This window comes from Saccopteryx bilineata, chromosome 2 (genome assembly GCF_036850765.1).
Source record: "Saccopteryx bilineata isolate mSacBil1 chromosome 2, mSacBil1_pri_phased_curated, whole genome shotgun sequence".
In the NCBI taxonomy this organism is placed as follows: Eukaryota; Metazoa; Chordata; class Mammalia; order Chiroptera; family Emballonuridae; genus Saccopteryx; species Saccopteryx bilineata.
In genome coordinates this window covers 183,639,487-183,659,539 of record NC_089491.1, presented here as the reverse complement: position 1 = coordinate 183,659,539, position 20,053 = coordinate 183,639,487, and the positions used below count along the sequence as shown (strand labels likewise).

The window sequence follows — 20,053 nt, the reverse complement described above, 5'->3', positions numbered from 1 at the left end:
TTGAAAATGGGGAGGCAGTCAGACAGACTCCCGCATGCGCCCAACTGGGACCCATCCGGCACGCCTACCAGGGGGGGAATGCTCTGCCCATCTGGGGTGTTGCTCTGTTGCAACCAGAGCCATTCTAGCGTGTGAGGCAGAGGCCACGGGGCCATCCTTAGCGCTCGGGGTGGATTTGCTCCGGTGGAGCCTTGGCTGCAGGAGGGGAAGAGAGAGACAGAGAGGAAGGAGAGGGGGAGGGGTGGAGAGGCAGATGGGCACTTCTTTTGTGTGCTCTGGTCAGGAATCGAAACCGGGAATCCTGCACACCAGGCCAATGCTCTACCACTGAGCCAACCGGCCAGGGCCTAGGAATGCCCTTCTTGATCAAGCTACCCAAAAGAAAATTATTTGGAGCAACCATGACAGATTGAACAATTCAGTCTCATACTATTCATCACCAGAATGCTGTAGCCCTGTGTAAACAGTTGCAACTTTCTCGGGAAGCAGCACGGCAGATTGGGAAATCCTGTCCAAGGGGTCCTATACTACAATCTGCCCCTTCATTTGGGGTTAACCCTCAAGGACTCCTACCAGGACAACTTTGGCAAATGGATGTTACTCAGACACCTTCATTTTGGCAAACAGTCCTATGTCCACGTTACAGTGGATACATATTCTGGATTTATAGTAACCTCCGTCAGAACAGGAGAGGCTGCTCAGCATGTTATAGCTCATTGTCTGTATGCATTGTTCTATTATTGGATTTCCTAAATTGGCTAAACTGAAAATGCTCCTGCATATGGAGCAATAGCATTTACTGTATTTTGTCATTCTTACAATCTTTCAAGTTAAGGTATTATTAAAGAGTACCCAGCAAATATTTTAAGGTCAATTTAAAAGAAAAATTTAAAAGGAGTTAAGTCATATCCTGGACTCCTACGGGTCTACCATATCATGCTTTTTACTTAAAAATTTTTTTTTGAATGCTGATGAATGGGAGACTCCAAATCTTTCTCGCCTGTAAACTACTAACTTCTTTATTTGATCCAGCTAATAACACTGTTTTGTCTTTTTCCAAATAGCTCCAGATATATGGAAAAGATTCATATAGGCAGATGGGGATCCTCAAACCCCTCAGCGAGATCTCTGAGCATGGCTTTTAAGATACCTAGAGGCAGAAAAAGCCCAATAGAGATCAGGGGAACTACCAGCTTTTAGGATACACCCTTAAAGGCTCCAACACCCCAAAGGGGTCTCATAGGATGCCATCTGGGTCCTGCTTCAATAGTGGAAAGGAAGGTCATTGAGCTAAAGCCTGCCAGACTTACATGCCTCTGCTGTGAGGAAACAGGGACACTGGAAGGTAGGCTTCCCCCTCGCTCCTCTAAGGGAGGGTTCAGTCTCTTCCAGCCCTGCTCCAGCCACCTATGACCTAACCTTGCCCAGAATGCTGGGGTTTGCCACTGAAGGCTGAAGGTGCCCAGGGCCGTCAGCCCCATCTACGACACTGGACGAGCCTAGGGTATTTCTTCCAAGAAACAGGTAAACTGATCTCATTTGCACAAGGGCCACTTAACTATGTCTTGCCTGAATAGTCAGGTTTTTTATTCTTCTCTCGAAGATCTCTGTTGTGGGTGTTGATAGTCCTATTTTCTGCTGCTTTGTTTAATATATAGTGTTTCCTTTATTCCTCCTACCTCAATGCCCCACTCATATTTCAGGCTGGGACCTACTCCTAATTTAGAGCTCTCTTTCCCCCTTTTGCCAACTTCTATTATGAATCTACCTTTTCCACCCAGGTTAGTGTATCCCAAGGTTCTCTATACCAAGCCATAGTCACAGAGCTCCAGGGAAAAGCATCCTGGTCTCATCTCTCCAGGCAGAGGAGAACAGACGCTCCATCTCCACACATGCTGCAGATGGCTTTTCCAGTCTACCTGAATCATTCCCAGCTAGAACCAGCGGTCATTGGGACTTGGACATGAGCCACAAAGTACAGAATTGTGACAACAATTCCAGTGCCATGCAGACTTTTCCTGGATGTGGACTTTTCCTGGACTCCTGCTCCTTGTGACAGCTCCTGACAGACTGAACTGGGGTTTGGTTGTATTTTTCAGGGATTTGGCATGGTGTTGGGGCCAACTTGGACTTGGTGAACATGTTAAGGACACCACTCTTTTATGGATTCTTGTTGTATTGGCCAAGAGTTTTCTTAAAGGCTTTAATCACTGTAAAAAAAAATAGAAGACTGGATAAAGAAGATGTGGCACATATACACCATGGTATACTATTCAGAAATAAGAAATGATGACATCGGATCACTTACAGCAAAATGGTGGTATCCTGATAACATTATACAGAGTGAAATAAGTAAATCAGAAAAAAACAAGAACTGCAGGATTCCATACATTGGTGGGACATAAAAACGAGACTAAGAGACATGTACAAGAGTGTGGTAGTTACGGGGGGCGGGGGGAGGAAAGGAGGGAGAGAGGGATGGGGTGGGGTACAAAGAAAACTAGATAGAAGGTGACGGAGGACAATCTGTCTTTGGGTGATGGGTATGCAACAGAATTGAATGACAAGATAACCGGGACATGTTTTCTTTGAATATATGTACCCTGATTTATTGATGTCACCCCATTAAAATAAAAATTTATTTATTAAAAAGAAAAAAAAAGGCCCTGGCCAGTTGGCTCAGTGGTAGAGCATCAGCCTGGCGTGCAGAGGTCCCGGGTTCGATTCCCGGCCAGGGCACACAGGAGAAGCGCCCATCTGCTTCTCCACCCCTCCCCCTCTCCTTCCTCTCTGTCTCTCTCTTCCACTCCCGCAGCTCAGGCTCCATTGGAGCAAAGATGGCCCGGGCGCTGAGGATGGCTCTGTGGCCTCTGCCTCAGGCGCTAGACTGGCTCTGGTCGCAACAGAGCGACCCCCTTCCCCCGATGGGCAGAGCATCGCCCCCTGGTGGGCGTGCCGGGTGGATCCTGGTTGGGCGCATGCGGGAGTCTGTCTGACTGCCTCCCCATTTCCAGCTTCAGGAAAAAAAAAAAGAAAAAGAAAAAAATATATAAATGTTTTTTAATGTCAGAATGTATTTAATTTTGTCATATTTATTTTGTTTAATTATCATAAAAGCATGCTTGGACTTCATATATTATAATATTTGACTTAATTATTTTAACATATTTCTCAGAAATTTGTATATATTGTACACCTACAATTATTTGTAAGATTTTAAACGCTCCCCGACTTCAAAAAATTTGAGAACCACTGCCCTAGAGGCTAGGTACACAATACACATTTTCTCATTGAGTTGAATAAAATATGCATGCTTATGCACACACAACACATAAACACAAAGATTGGCAGTTAAGACAACTCTTGGGAAATAGTAATATATGTGAATTTCAAAAAAAAAAAAAAAAAGTCCAGGTGACCAGGTGGTGGCACAGTGGATAGAGCATTGATCTGGATGTTGAGGACCCAGGTTCAAAACCCTGAGGTTATCAGCTTGAGCATGGGCTTATCCGGCTTGAGCATGGGGTCACAGACATGACCCCATGGTCGCTGGCTTGAGCCCTAAGGTTGCTGACTTGAAGTTCAAGGTTGCCGGCCTGAGGAAGGTCACTGGCACTTATGAGAAATCAATCAATGAACAACTCTAAGTGCCGTAACTACGAGTTGATGCTTCTCATCTCTCTCCTTTCCTGTATGTCTCTCCCTCTCTACAAAAATTAAATAATCTGTATTTTTCAAATTTCCTTTAACATGAATTATTTTATCACCAGAACACCCCCCCCACACACACACACACATATATATATACCTAAAGGTTGCAATAAGTATCTTCTAGTGTTGAAGATTCTTGCTACTCCGGCCAATGTTAAAACCCATGTCTCAGCCCATTGTTTCTCTGCTGTGTCCCTTGAATGATGAATGAGTATATTGCCACCTCCAGATTCAATCTTTTCTTTGTCTGCAGTAGTAGAAGACACTCGAACTCGGTCCAACAGATGAAAGAGAACCTGAATATTTATAAAAATAATATACAAAAAGTATTGATAGCATAATTTAGGAAACCAGGATTTTTATAAAAGTTATACCTTAAAATCTGATCAATCCCCATATTTTAGAAGGAACTGAACAACAGAAATATTACTGTATATGCTTAAGTTTATTCCTAGTTCATGGAATGAGAAATATTAAAATAAATTGAAGAGAACATTGTCTAAGACTGTTGAGTGTCAATGGAGCATCTACAGGAATATGTATAAAAAAGCAACAAAACTAACAAGAGGGGCCCAGGCAAAAAATATAATTATGGGAGACATTTAGATAGAGGTTATAACTGACATGTCAGGATTAGATGCAGATACTTGGAAAAATGAAACAGGAAGTGGTGAGGACTTGGAGAATGTTTACATTTAAAGGGTAGATTCAGCAGAAGGAATAAAAACAGAAATAATAAATAAATAAAAACAACACAGGAGAAGAAGCATGCTATGAAACAAACCAAGGAAAGAGATATTTTGAGGAGAAACTATCAACCATGTTAAATGAGTAGGATAAAAATTGAGCATAAGGCAAAAGGCTTGGCAATTAGAAGAGCACCTGTATCCCATGAACAACTTCTGTGGCTCACAAACTATGGCCTCAAAATCAGCAGCACTGGCATCACCCAGCAGCTTCACACACATGCACATTCTCAGGCCCCACACAAGGGAAAAAAGGTCAGAAACTCTAGATTGGGGTTTGTGGCTCAGCAATTTGTGCTTTAACAAGTTGCGATTCTCTTATTCGCTTAGGTTCAAGAGACTATGAGGTAGAATAATCTGGAAATCAAATTGTTAGGAATAAGGGACTGCAGGGAGGTGAGGAAGAAATAAAGTACTAAGAATTAGGCAGCGAGATTAACAATGAAGCTCTCTAAAAGGAAAACAAGAATCAGGGAAAATATGTTTGCTCTTTAAAACAGTAACAGAAACATAAGCAGACATGTCTGTGATCTAAGAAGCCAGGGATAAATATGAAATAGAGCACACAGGGGGGAGTGGGGCTTTTAATTATTTTTACTGGGAAACATACATTATTAATTTCTTAAGAAGATAGTTTGAGGTCACTTTATAAAATTGAAAGTATTGTTAAATACACTTAAGGTTTACTATGCTGCCTGTTGTCAAACTTACTGATCTCAAAAATCCACAAAAGCAGTGAAAGGATTAGAAATTAAATTTTATTAAAATGGAACAGATGGAACAAAAAAGGACAGTCTTTTAGCAAACAGGAGATACTCATTAATCAGCTATTGACTTCATAAGAAAGTTTTAAGAGAAGACAAAACAGGAAAACAAAAACAATAAAACTGTATATTTAATGAACAGGCATGTAGAACTTACCAATTAAAGATTATTTTTGTTTGGTGATTCTTCAAGCAAATTTCACTGTTTATGATATTCTTTTATTTATAAAATTCTCATTATATTATATATTTGAATTACATGTAGTGATTTAGCAACTCCTACTTATATACCACTTGAGCAAATGGGAAAAAAAGGCAAAGGCAAAAATCAGAGACAGAGATAAGAGATGAAGACAAAAAAGAGATGAGATTTTAATATTTAATCTGTTCTCAGAAAGGTGCAATTAAAAATATGACAAAGTATTTTTTGTTTTGTCAAATGCACAAATGCAATGAACTTTTTGTCTTTAAAAATTAATTGGAACCAGTTTGATTGAACAAGTATGGGAGGGTTGCATGAGGGACGTGGAGAGATGGAGCAGAGAAGGACAAAAAAGCTCATGGACACAGACAGCAGTGTAATAGCTGTGGTGGGGTGAGGAGACAGAGGAAGGTACAGAGGGACGAAGGGTGATGGACAAAGACTGACTTGGGAAGGTGAACACAAAAGACAGTGTCCAGAGGTGTAGTTGTAGAACTGGGCACTTAAAACCTGTATAATTATGTTAGCTAGTGTCACCTCAATATATTCAATTTAAAAAAGTATGTAAGGGTGTTCCAATTAAAAGCTGATAACTCAAGCCCCGACCAGATAGTTCGTTCGGTTAGAACACTGTCCCTAAGCACAGAAGTTGCCAGTTTGATCCCCGGTCAGAGCACATACAAGTTTCCTGCTCTCTTTCTTCCCTTCTCTAAAATCAATAAAATAAACATTTAAAAATAAATAAAAAGAAAAGCTGATAACTCAAGCTATTTTACAATACCTTCCAAATAACAGTGTGCCATGTTGAATGCTGTAATAAGGTTCCATGTGCGCCAATTGTTGAAAAAAGAGTTTGTCCTGCACTCTTCCTGACAGCAGGACGGGGGTCCACACAAAGTTCACCCAATTTTGCATAAAGACACAACCAAAGGCAATCAAACGGTGGTGCAGGGTGGAATGGTCGATTTAAAACCAGTCCTTTCTCCTTTGCCTGCTTTTGCTGTGCTGCCTCTTCTTTATTTAATTCTTTTTCAATAGTTTCCCCTCTTTGGAAAAAATAATCTGAAATATTCCACTAAAAACCAAAGTAGAGAATTCATGTTAACACAATAAATTAAAATAAGAAAAAAAAGCAAAGTAGAAAAATACCACTTTATTCACAGACTTTATTTTAAAGACATAAGTAAATATGCAATCCATAGTTGTTTTACTTTTCAGAATTACAAGGAAATTAATTAAAACAGCTCTTCCTCTGTCATGTGTCTCCATCTGATTTCAGGAGACCATGGGGGAGAAATCTTTTGCTAACATTAATATCTAAAAAATATTTTATTATAGCCCTGGCTGGATAGCTCAGTTGGTTAGAGTGTTGCCGTAAAGCATAGAGGTTGCTGTTTCAATCCCTGGTCAAGGCACATAAAAGAGCAGGTCAATGTTCTTGTCTCTCTCCCTTCCTCTTAAAAATCAACTTAAAAAAATTTATTAAGAAAAATTTCAAGAACACACAGAAAAATAGAATATATCAATATGTTGATATACCTACCACCTACCTATAACAATTAGTAATATTTTGTCATATTTGTTTTATGCCTTTTTATAATCTCTAGTAGAAAACACTTTAACAAATATAAGCCTGATACCATTATCACTCTAACAAAATAATTAACAATTCCTTAATATCACTGAATGTTTCGTAATTTCATACAAGAACAATTACTATCTCCAAACATATCTTTCGACTTCATTCTCAACCACAGCAAGGTATGCAAATTAATGATAATTCTATCTCAGCCCTGGCCAGTTGGCTCAGCAGTACAGTGTCAACCCAGCATGTTGAAGTCCTGGGTTTGATTCCCGGTCAGGGCACACAGGGGAAGCAACCAGCTGCTTTTCCTTCTCTCCCTCGCTCCCTTTCTTTCTCTTTTTCTCTTCCCCTCCTGCAGCCACGGCTCGAATGGTTTGAGCAAGCTGGCCCTGGGTGCTCAGGATGGCTCCATGGCCTTGCTTCAGGCACTAAAATAGCTCGGTTGCCAAGCAATGGAGCAGTGGCCCCATTTAGGCAGAGCATCGCCCTGTAGGAAGCTTGCAGGTGGATCCCAGTTGGGTGGCATGTGGGAGTCTGCCTCTCTGACTCTCACTTAATTAAAAAAAAAGAAAAAGAATTATATCTCATGATAAACTCATACCGTCAAATCCCTGTGAACAAAACAAAATAAGAAAGGTGATAACTAGCAGAAATCAACATTAAATTAACCAACTAATTTTTGGGAGCAATTGTATACATACACAACATGCCTATGTTTTTCTCATGATTATATATATATATTTTTAAAATTATTTTTATTTATTCATTTTAGAGAAGAGAGCGAGAGATAGAGAAGGGGGGAGGAGCAGGAAGCATCAACTCCCATATGTGCCTTGACTAGGCAAGCCCAGGGTTTTGAACTGGCGACCTCAGTATTCCAGGTCAATGCTTAATCCACTGCGCCACCACAGGTCAGGCCATGATTATATTTTTAATAGTAAAAAATTCAGTTATCTAGCTTTGAGGGGTATTTACATTTGACTTTTAAAACTTCTGAGTTATGTAATACAATATACAGATGATGTATCATAAAATTGTACACCTGAAACACAATTTTATTAACCAATGTCACCCCAATACATAATTTTAAAAAATAAAACATAAAAAATAAATAAAACTTTTGAGTCATAATATACATTTAGAAGAATCTAAATAATTGTCTTTAAATAAATTTATATTGGAAATACTCTCTTCATGTTTACTTTCTGTAAACAATACCCTAACATTTTATTACTTTTACATTCAAAATAAGAAAATGTGGCACAGTGGATAGAGCATCAACATGGAACGCTGAGGTCCCAGGTTCAAAACCCCAAGGTCGCCAGCTTAAACGCAGGCTTGCCAGCTTGAGTGCAGGGTTGCCAGCCTGAGTGCAGGATCATCAACATGATCCCAAGGTCACTGGCTTGAGCAAAGGGTTACTGGTTTGGCTTGAGCACACCCCCCAGTCAAGGCACATATAAGAATAAATGAACAACTAAAGTGAAACAACTATGAGTTGATGAACTGTGAGTTCTCACTCTCTTCCTTCTCTCTCTCCCTGTCTCATAAAAAAAAAAAAAATCGGCTCAGAAGGTCAATAATTAAGAAGCAGACAGAATTAAAATGTATATATATCTAGTTCTTCCACCATCACATGTGATATCCTTATAGCTAACATAGCAGTGTTAACAAACTGCTCTGTAATGGGAGATAGAGCCTTTTATGGAAGCTTTATTTACTAAATAAGTAGCATATGAAAATGTTGCTTCCAAAATAATATTGAAAATCAATTAACTTTTACACTAGTCAACATTTCTCTTCTACATACTATAATTTGTTTGCTAAATCCTCCAAAGACAAACCTTATAAAAGCCAAATTTCAGCTCAATATATCAAAATTATGCCAAATAGTTTGCTCCCGATGAATTATTCCTTAAATGATGTCATTTATTCCTTTATGCAAGATATATTTGGTACTTCAGAGTCATTTAAATGATTCCTACAGAGCCAAAAGCATACTTGCTTAGCATTCCCTCTCAACTTCAAATAGTGATTTCTAAGTTATATTATCATAAGAAAGGCAGTGAGCCTGAACAGGCAGTGGATGCAGTGGATAGAGCCTGGGACTGGGATGCAGAGGACCCAAGTTCGAAACCCCGAGGTCGCCAGCATAAGCACGGGCTCATCTGGTTTGAGCAAGGCTCACCAGCTTGAGCCCGGGGTTGCTGGCTTGAGCAAGGGGTCACTCAGTCAGCTGTAGTCCCCAGTCAAGGCACATATGAGAAAGCAATCAATGAACAACTAAGGTGCTGCAATGAAGAATTGATGCTTCTCGCCCTGATGGGATAGCTTAGTTGGTGAAAGCATCATCCGGAAGCACAGAGGTTGCTGGTTCAATCCCTGGTTAGGGCACGTACGAGAACAGATGAATGTTCCTGTCTCTCTCTCTTTCCCTTCCTCTCTCTAAAATCAATAAAATGAACATAATAAACATAATAATAATAATAAAAGACCTGCAAAGGAATCAGATGCTTTCCTGCATGGCTTCCCCACCTCACTCTGAGATTAAAAAAACAAAAAAAGAATTGATGCTTCTCATCTCTTTCCCTTCCTGTCTGTCTGTATCTGTCCCTCTCTCTGTCTCTGTCACAAAAAAAGGGCAGTGATACTTACCAATAAACCTATTGAAGTTAAACTAATATTAAGTTCTTGGTTATGAAGTCCAAAGCTACCTGCAACATCTACAACAATCTGCAGGCAAGTGCAAGGCATTGTTGGTAGAAAATCTGTCACAACCAACTGAAGACACTGAAATGCAGTTCGTATTAAGGATTCTCTGAAAATACAGAAGAAAATAATTTATACTAATGTATTTTTAAAAAATGTAAGGGCAAGTACATACCTTACAGTAATGTGGACCATGCAAAATGTTATTTTAAAATGTGAACAAGAAAATATTCTCTAATACAGATCAAATAGTACTTCAACATTTACATAGATTTTAAAAAGATATGTTTACTTAAAATAATTAATAAAAAACACAGGTAAAAGAAACAGAATCAGTAGATTAGAAAAAGGAAAGAAAAATATGTATTAATTAATATGTATTAATTAATGCCATATTATTTCTATTTGTATTCTGCATCAACTAGCCCAACAAAACTAAGACATCAAATGAAAAAGGAAATTGCCTACAGCTACTTTCTTACCACTCTGTCCCCAATGTCTAGCGTGATGCCTAGCACATATGAATACATACAATGAAATATTCACTGAATGAAAATTAGTTCCTTATTCTTTTTTTTTTTTTTTTTGTATTTTTCCGAAGCTGGAAATGGGGAGGCAGTCAGACAGACTCCTGCATGCGCCCAACCAGGATCCACCCAGCATGCCCACCAGGGGGCAATGCTCTGCCCATCTTGGGGCCTCGCTCTGCCGTAATCAGAGCCATTCTAGTGCCTGAGGCAGAGGCCACAGAGCCATCCTCAGCGCCCGGGCAAACTTTGCTCCAGTGGAGCCTTGGCTGCTGGAGGGGAAGAGAGAGACAGAGAGGAAGGAGAGGAGGGAGGGGTGGAGAAGCACATGGGCGCTTCTCCTATGTGCCCTGGCCGGGAATTGAACCTGGGACTCCTGCATGCCAGGCTGACGCTCTACCACTGAGCCAACCGGCCAGGGAGTTCCTTATTCTTTTTATGTCTATATCTTATTTTAAAGTTCTACATGACGTCTATAAGAGTAGTTTTGATTTTCATGTATAGAGAAAAAGAAGTGTTTGGTTTTGGAAATAAATTCTGGTGGTGGAAAATAAGGATGGAAACAAATTATAATAGCTAACACATTGCATGTTTACTATGTCAGCACTCTCGAAGAGTTTTACGTGTATTAGTTCATTTCATTCTTACAACATCTTATTTTACAATTGCATGGTAAGTTGGGGGAAGAAATCTCAGTTCATTTAAGCTATGGCTGATTTCTTCACTTTAATCATCTCAATATTTTGTAGGAGTTAAGGAAATTTACTACTACAAATAAATTTCAAAAATTTTATTTCCAGGCCTTGGCTGGTTGGCTCAGCTGTAGTGTCGGTCCAGCATGTGGAAGTCCCAGGTTCAACTCCTGGTCAGGGAACACAGGAAAAGTGACCATCTGTTTCTCCACTCCTCTTTCTTTCCTTCTCTCTCTTTCTCTTCCCCTCTTACAGCCATGGTTCAAATGAGCAGGTTGGCCATGGGTGCTGAGGATGGCTCCAAGGCCTCGCCTCAGGTGCTACAATAGCTGCGTTATCAAGCAGGGAGCAGCGGCTCCAAATAGGCAGAAAGAACAGCAGCTCCAGACAGAGGCTGCTAGGTGGATCCCCAGTCAGGGCATATGTGGGAATCTGTCTCTCTCTGTCCCTGGCTTCTCATTTGATAAAAAAAATAAAAATAAAATAAATACAATAAAATTTTTTTATTTTGATCATAGTCTCAAATATCTGAATCATGTAAAACTCCTAAAGTAGTCATTAAAACAAGATACTGTGAATCCTGCTGCAGAATTACACATTTATACATCCAAATGTCTGCTAATTCTCCCCACTGTAAAGTCCTACCTTAAATTAAACAAGTTCATACATGTACTCCAAAAGTGCTCTTCCTTCTATACTCCCTATTTAGTTAAGGATACTACCTACCATCCACTAAGCTCTCTAAGTCAGAAACCTGGGAGTCATTCCTGACTTTATTTCCTGTTCCTCCCTTTTCCCTACAGTTAATCCGTTAAGAAGCTCAAGCCCATCTCTGCTCTATTTCTAGAGAGCACTGCAGGCTTTCCCATCTGCTCTGTCCTGCTGCTCGACACAATATATCCCAAATGCATGTCAGATCACTCCCCTGATTCAAATCCTAAAATATCTCCCAAATATACTGAAGGTGAGTCCAAATAGTTTATAAAAGCATATACCATCCTTCATAATATTGGCTCTGCCCCTCTCCAGGGGCATAGACCACTGCCACTGGAGTCCTTTTCTTCTGCAGTATAACAAACTACTCTCTCTCTAGGATAGCCTACTTACAGGGTTTGTTCCTTTCCCATAGCATTATACTTTCAGAGCAGGAACTATTTATCTGTATAATCAGAATAACTAGCAAGCATAGTATTTGGAATATACTAGGCACATAATAAATGAACAAATCAATGAAAAAAAGTCACTTAAAAGCCATTTCTTAGACTTTCTAATATATGAAGAGAGGTCAAGCCCTAAATGCAAATTCACATATTACCAAATACTTAATAAAAGAAAGCCCAATCTTTGGATGTGTTATCGAGTCTGTTAGATTGATACATTTATTTTATAAGTAAGAACCTTGTATTCTTACATAAATGTCAAATAAACAGCAATTTTCCCACCCTTTGAAAACAGAGGTGAGCCCTAATAATTCGCCATAGCCACTTGAGGGTAGAGTTAAGAAAAACTATAGATCTTAAACTGAAGCAGGAAGGGCATTCATAAAAAATTACCACTATTACAAGATTTTAGGATGGATTTCCTTTTTCTCTCTATTACTTTTTGGATGTTAATTTTAAACACTTACCCTTGATCATTTCTGATTGCTCCCATGACTCCAAGCACTAATGGCCATCCAGGCCCAAGACTATCTCCCTGACTTTGCAGAATCTGCAACACACATTCTAATTGCTTGAGTCGGATATCTGGATGGTTAATACTGGACATCTCCTTTAATGGGTTCAGTAGAAGCAACTGCAGCCTCTGAAAAGGGGGCAAGAAACTAGTTAGAAAAAGAAGCCCAAAGACAGAAGGTTCTGCTGTTGCTTTTAAATTTAAATTCACTTCCACTCAGACTGCAATGGTAAAGAGAAATTTTTCTAGTAAAATAAATATTAAACAAAATTTTTCTAACAGTATCACCAGAGGTTTATTATGTCATCTATCTATATCTTTTTTATTTTAAATAAGAGAAAATAAAAATCAATCTTTAAGATGTTAGATTTAAGGATAAATGGGAAGTGACCTTATGTTAAAAGATATTAGAGAGCTATATAGAAATGAATATCACTAAAGGAAATATATCTGTGTAATATCTAGCTCTATTTGGAAAAAGAAAAACAATTTCTAATTTCTAAAATTACCTTTCATTTACTATTAATGTACACCATATATATTTAAATTTTAAATTCTCACTACTTCTAATAAATGAGTAATTATGGTAAACAAAGATGACATGTAATCACAAAATCTGCTGGAGATTGTAAAAAAAAAAAAAAAAAAGTCCTCCATTCTATTATTTAGCATTTCATTTTTAACTTTCTTCTCTCCAAAGATTCATTTATTTGGTTCACTGACTGAACACACATTTGCTAAGTTTTCACTGTATAACAGGTATGATGCTGGACATTGAGAATATACATAAACAAGGGTTTTCTTTTCAAAAAAAATTAAATTACAGTAGGAAAAAATGTGAAATCACTAAAATAAAAGTTCTATAAAAATTCAGATCTTTTCTGTTTTGTTCATAATTCTATTCCAAAAGCTAAAACACATAGCATATATTCAATATGTATTTAATGAGTAAAGCTGTAGAATAAAATTACAACAGTATAAGATAACAAAGGCACTGGGAATAGTTATTAAATACTTCATTCCTACTAAATCTTCACACAATAAACTTTGTTGAACTTTTAAAAAGTATATGATATGTGAATGATTAGGCGAGTCATGACAAAGGGCTCAAGACTAATGTAAACTAAGAAAATATAAAATAATTTTAAATTACTGAAAAATAAAATCGATTTTACTGTTTTTGCCTCTTCTGCCACTTGTTTTCTCCTCATGTAAGGATAATGAGAGAAAAACTCAAAGATAGGTAAGGACCAAAGGAAAGAGACTAATAAAATAGGGCCCCAAAATGAAGCCTGAGCACTGACTTCTGGAGTGGGAGACCAATTCTATTAACTTGGGTCAATGTCATGCAGAAGAAAGTTTTTACAATTTTAGATAAAGATAATCCTAAAAATCTAGGCATATCAACCTTCTGTAAGAGATCCATGGCCCATATAATAAGATTATTAAGCAACAAAACCCACTTTTAGAATATCAGCCATTTGGTAAATTAAGAAAAAATTACATATAGAAGAAGATGATTTTACATTAAATATTCTTTTTAAAAAAGATTTTTTTCTACCTGGTTTTGTGAAAGTGGAGGATCATGGTTAAATGTTAATGCTGCTTTAATAAGAGACGTTAAAGCTTCTGCTCCCCATTCTCGCATTCGAGAATTTGGATGCTGGCAGACCTAAAGGTAAATATGTAGAACAAAAATTAAATATATAATTTATATATTTACACTTATACATCAATTTGAGAAAAGAAAAATAAAACATTACATATTTTATTCCTTTACATTTAAAAAATTACATAAAATATTCATCAATAAGAGTTGGAGAAAATATTATATTCAAAATTTAAGTAATCTTACCTTCTGAATAATGGGAAAGAGGAAGCAATAGAGAGAAAAAAGATAAAAGATGAAACTAAACAGTCACAGAAATGTGAGGATTTCATAAAAGTAAATGATGTCATCAGAGTAAACAAAAGAAGCAGACACTAATGTCCCTAATTAGGTCTATCCTCATAAATAATGAGCAATAATTTAAAAAACATATTTCATGCTATTTGAGGGAAATATTCATAACAAAGAAATACGCATATGTCCTTAAATAGCTCATAAAAGTAATCCCAATAAAATGTAAAAAAAATACACAAGCACATTTGTTTCTCTTACTAAGAATAATAACTTTCTTAGTTACTAAACTAATATAAAATGATCGTGGCATCCTAAATCTAAACTGTACATACTTTGTATGCTGATAGAAACAACTGTTATACCTGACCAGGCGGTGGTGCAGTGGATAGAGCGTCGGACTGGGGTGCGGAGGACCCAGGTTCAAGACCCCGAGGTTGCCAGCTTAAGCACGGGCTCATCTGGCTTGAGCAAAGCTCACCAGCTTGGACCCAAGGTCTCAGGGTTGAGCAAGGGGTTACTCAGTCTGCTGTAGCCCCACAGTCAAGGCACATATGAGAATCAATGAACTAAGGTGTCGCAATGAAAAACTAATGATTAATGCTTCTCATCTCTCTCTGTTCCTGTCTGTCTGTCCCTATCTATGGCTTTCTCTGACTCTCTATCTCTAAAAAAAAAAAAAAAAAAAAAAGCAGCTGTTATTAAGAAGTAGCTAATTATTAAGAATCACCCCCCAACTTGAATACAAAAGAATATAAATAGAGAAAAAATTCCCTGGTGCTATTTATAATTAGTGATACCAAACCGGTTTTTCCCTCTGTAGATCTCATAATCATAGGAAAGACTGTAAAGGAGTATTTACCACTTACTATTATATTAACTCAGCCCAATTCATAAAGTTTCAGAACTAGCTGAAAATGAGGTGATTAAAAGATTGGATAATGATGGCACACTGGATAGAGCACTGGCCTGAGATGTTGAGGACCCAGGTCAAAACCCTGAGGTCATCAACTTGAGTGTGCAATCATAGACATGACCCCAATGTTACTGACTGGCTTGATTCCAAGGTCACTGGCTTCAACAAAGGCTCACCTGGAGCCTCCCAGTCAAAGCACATATGAGAAAGCAATCAGTGAACAACAAAGGTGCCGCAACCACGAGTTGATGCTTCTCATCTTTCTCCCTTCCTGTCTGTCTTTCCCTGTCTCTATCTTTGGTGGGAAAAAAAAGATAACAGAAAAAAAGGGAATCTCAAGCTAACAACCAAAGGAGACTTCAGAGGTTCATTGATACATCACCCATTTTCAGCCAAAAACAAAAGAAACGTATATCTTCAAAAACGAAATTAACTTTAGTCCCTGATAAAATATACAGATATATAAGTACAGGAAAAAGTTAATCCTGATTTGGCATATGGTTATCTAGAGTCATTAATTCATAGTGTATGTATTTATTCTTAACAAGAAAAATAAACGTACTAAGTTTTAAAAAGAGGTTACCTCAAGTAGATGGCCAGTTAGAGGTCTCCATAGAATTTCTATTCGATGCATGTTAACTAGACCAGTTTCTAACAATTTAGCAACAGCAAAAAGAGACGGTTCCTAGAGAGAAAAAAATTGCATTTTGATATTAGAAGAATTTAAGTATTTCTATTGTAAATAAAACTGAGAATATTCTGAAGAGCATGACTATCATTAACATATGATTAGTCGGTACAAGGCTGGCAATAAATATAACAAAACCTCAGTTACCATGAGAAAAGCCTTTGTATCCACCCTCAAGTATCCAGAATAGCTCCTAATTAGAAAATCTGCTTAGAAAGTGAACGCTTTAGTGGGAAAAAAGTAAAATTCAAAAATTATACTAGACACAAGAATGTCTAGTCTTCTGACCAGATGGAAAGAATTCTGTTATGAGATGAACTGTATCCCCCTAAAAATCCCATGTTAAAACCCTACCCCCAATGTTTTTGGAGATTTCAGTATTTGGAGATAGAGTTTACAAAGAGATAATTAACATTAAATGAGGACCTACGTATGAAGCTCTGACGCAATATTATGTTATAAGAAATATAGAGCCTGACCAGGCAGTGGTGCAGTGGATAGAGCATCGGCCTGGGATGCTGAGGACCCAGGTTCAAAACCCTGAAGTCACCAGCTTGAGTGCGAGCTCACCAGCTTGAGAGTGGGGTCGCCAGCTTGAGCATAGGATCATAGATATGACCCTATCTATGGTCGCTGGCTTGGCTGGAGCACCCTGGTCAAGGCACATATGAGAAAGCAATCAATGAACAGCTAAGGTGTCTCAGCAAAGAATTGATGCTTCTCATTTCTCTCCCTTCCTATCTGCCTGTCCCTCTCTCTCTAAAAAAAAGAAAGGGAAAGAAATAACAGAAAGTTGTCAAGTACATGCTCCCTCTCCCTCTCTCTCATTTATAAGCAATGTATAGATGTCCAGGCCTCATACCCAAAGAGTCTTACTCAGAAGGCCTAGAATGTGGCCCTGACTTTTGTGTTTTTAAAAAATCCCACAGCCGATTTTGATGCACACAATAGTTAGAGCCACTCCTGAAGTGGTTAAGAATGGAGGAGATCTGGAATGACACATATGTGGGTTCAAATCCAAGCTTCACTAATTACAAAATAGGTGACCCCAAGCAGATTATTTATGCTATTTCATATTTCATCTATAAAATGGGGATACTACTACTGAACCTTACAGAGTTTTTTTACATAATTAAATAATAATATAAATCAGTGTCTGACATATAATAAACAAACTAATTTGCTTTATTATTTATATGCTTTATTATTTTGCTTTGTTATTTTTGTTATTGTTATAAGCATGGTACTATGCCCGCACAAGTTACATAAACACTGCCTTTTCTAAAAATAAATTTGCAGACTGTATCATCAGCTACCTTCTCAACACATTAGTACTAAATTCCTGAAAAAGGACCAAAATGAGATAACTGGTCACTTTAAAACCAAAGGTAAAGAACACTGATATATATATATATGCTTAATACTTAGAATATTTAACTTACTCAAATAGCTGACACTGCTAACCTTAAAAACAATGTAGAAAAATAGTGAAGGTTCTACTTATTTTAGCATCTTCAAACTTATAATAAAATTTATAGAAAGCACCGTTAAATGAAAAACTCTCATGCCTCCATCAAAAAACATTTTTATAAAGTTTACACTTGAATATATTTTTAAAAGACTTAGTCATTGGCCCTGGCCAGTTGGCTCAGTGGTAGAGCGTCGGCCTGGCGTGTGGGAGTCCCGAATTTGATTCCTGGCCAGGGCACACAGGAGAAGCGCCCATCTGCTTCTCCACCCCTCTTCTTCTCCTTCCTCTCTCTCTCTTCCCCGCCCGCAGCCAAGGCTCCATTGGAGCAGCATTTGCCTGGGCGCTGAGGATGGCTTTGTGGCCTCTGCCTCAGGCGCTAGAATGGCTCTGATTGCAGCAGAGCTGCGCCCAGAAGGGCAGAGCATCGCCTCCTGGTGGGCGTGCCGGGTGGATCCCGGTCGGGCATATGCGGGAGTCTGTCTGACTGCCTCCCCGTTTCCAACTTCAGAGAAATACAAAAAAGAAAAAAAAAAAGAAAAACAAAAGACTTTTATTCATTCATTTTAGAAAGGAGAGAGAGTAAGAGAGAGAGAGAGAGAGAGAGAGAGAGAGAGAAAGAAGTGGGGGAGGAGCAGGATGCATCAACTCCCACATGTGCCTTGATCAAGTAAACCCAGGGTTTCAAATGATGACCTCAGTGTTGGAAGCTGATGCTTTATCCACTGCGCCAGAAGTAAGGCATATTTGAATATTTTACAAACTTTTATTTCCATTCCACAGTTATCGCTTCACTTTACAAAATTACATCCTAACAAGTACAGATGTGAACCCATTTTCATGGAAGTCATCTCTATTCCAATTTCCATTTTCTCAACCTTTGAACCCTCCACGCATCTCTGAAATATCGCATTTCTCCTACCATTCTTGGTAGGAACTCATAATAATAATAACTCATAATAAATCTCTTTTTCTCAGTTCTCATTTATCTTAGACTCTTGTAACATTTTTTCCTCTGATTTCCATGACACTATCCTTTCCTACCTGTCTAAATCCTACAATTTCTTTCATTTCCAGCTCCAATTACACTAATTCATCTTGATTAATTTTAATCTATTTTAGTAGAAAAGTGTACAAAAATGTCATATGTAACAAAGTACTGAAGGATTCAGAGAATCAGTGTTATATCATTTAATACTACATTGCTTATTTAGACTCTAATACCATCTTAATCCCCATTTAACCATGAGCCAAGTAGTTTATATGCTCTTTGAAAGTAGAAGAAATATGTTATTTCCTAGCAATGTCATGTACATAGTAAGCACTGTACTTGCTGAGTGAATGCATAAATTCTCAAGACACCACCATATAAACTTGCTAAAATTTCATTAAAAATAGTTTAAAATATTTTACTTTTGTGTTAAGAATCTTAAAGATGCAAGATTATTGAAGATAAGAAGTTTACTACTTTACTATATTTTACATTATCCTTGCCTTGATTTGGAGTAAAATATAGTACAAATTTTCAAATACCTGAATGTCTATGTAATTCTGTAGCTATGCATTATAACATAAAAACACTACCCTAATAAGACCTTACTGGCTAATCTTGTTATTATTATTATTTTCTTTTGGTGACAGAGAGAGAGAGACAGAAAGGGAGATAGATGAGAAGCATCAATTCTTCATTGTGGCACCTTAGTTGTTCATTGATTGCTTTCTCATATGTGCCTTGACGGGGTAGGGGGTGTGAGGGGGGTGGGGTGTGGGAGGCGGCTACAGCAGAGTGAGTGACCCCTTGGCTCAAGCCAGTGACCATAGAGTCATGTCTATAATTCCACACTCAAGTTGGCAACCCCGTGTTCAAGCTGGTGAACCCATGCTCGAGCTGGATGAGGCCGCACTCAAGCTGGATGAGGCCGCTCTCAAGCCGGCAACCTCTGGGTTTTGAACCTGGGTCCTCTGCGTCCCAGTCCGATGCTCTATTCACTGCACCACCACCTGGTAAAGCCTTACTGGCTAATCTTTAAATGAGTCACATGAGCCAAGATGACAAACTACAATATACAGAATTATAATTAAGGACTAGACAGACAATATAATTTTGGATCCTGCACTTTCTGGTTTTTAATTATTTTCTGGAAGTCTTCACTTATTTATAAATGGTCCAATTATATTTACTCATTTTAAAATGTACAAAGCATTTTATTTTAAATAATTTCTAAGATAGAAATACACCCAAATATTACTGTGCTTTCCAAGTATAACAAAAATGATATTTTGAGCATATCAAAAAATCATTGCAGCCTGACCAGGAGGTGGCACAGTGGATAGAGTGTTGGACTGAGATGCAGAGGACTCGGGTTCGAGACCCTGAGGTCGCCAGCTTGAGCGCAGGCTCATCTAGTTTGAGCAAAAGCTCACCAGCTTAGACCCAAGGTCGCCGGCTCGAGCAAGGGGTTACTCGGTCT

The 20,053-nt window shown here is 38.2% G+C and overlaps 1 protein-coding gene across 2 annotated transcripts in view; it reads right to left on the bottom strand.

The window, feature by feature from the left end:
- Positions 1 to 20,053, bottom strand: part of MON2 (MON2 homolog, regulator of endosome-to-Golgi trafficking) — a 191,452-nt gene that overhangs the window by 75,367 nt on the left and 96,032 nt on the right. For both annotated transcript variants that reach the window (XM_066258887.1, XM_066258888.1), the window contains exons 20-25: positions 16,010 to 16,111; positions 14,172 to 14,282; positions 12,564 to 12,739; positions 9,664 to 9,826; positions 6,205 to 6,498; positions 3,809 to 4,007 (exon numbers count right to left, since the gene is read on the bottom strand). In XM_066258887.1, coding sequence (XP_066114984.1) covers positions 3,809 to 4,007; positions 6,205 to 6,498; positions 9,664 to 9,826; positions 12,564 to 12,739; positions 14,172 to 14,282; positions 16,010 to 16,111 — 1,045 coding nt within the window. The remainder of the gene's footprint in view (positions 1 to 3,808; positions 4,008 to 6,204; positions 6,499 to 9,663; positions 9,827 to 12,563; positions 12,740 to 14,171; positions 14,283 to 16,009; positions 16,112 to 20,053) is intronic.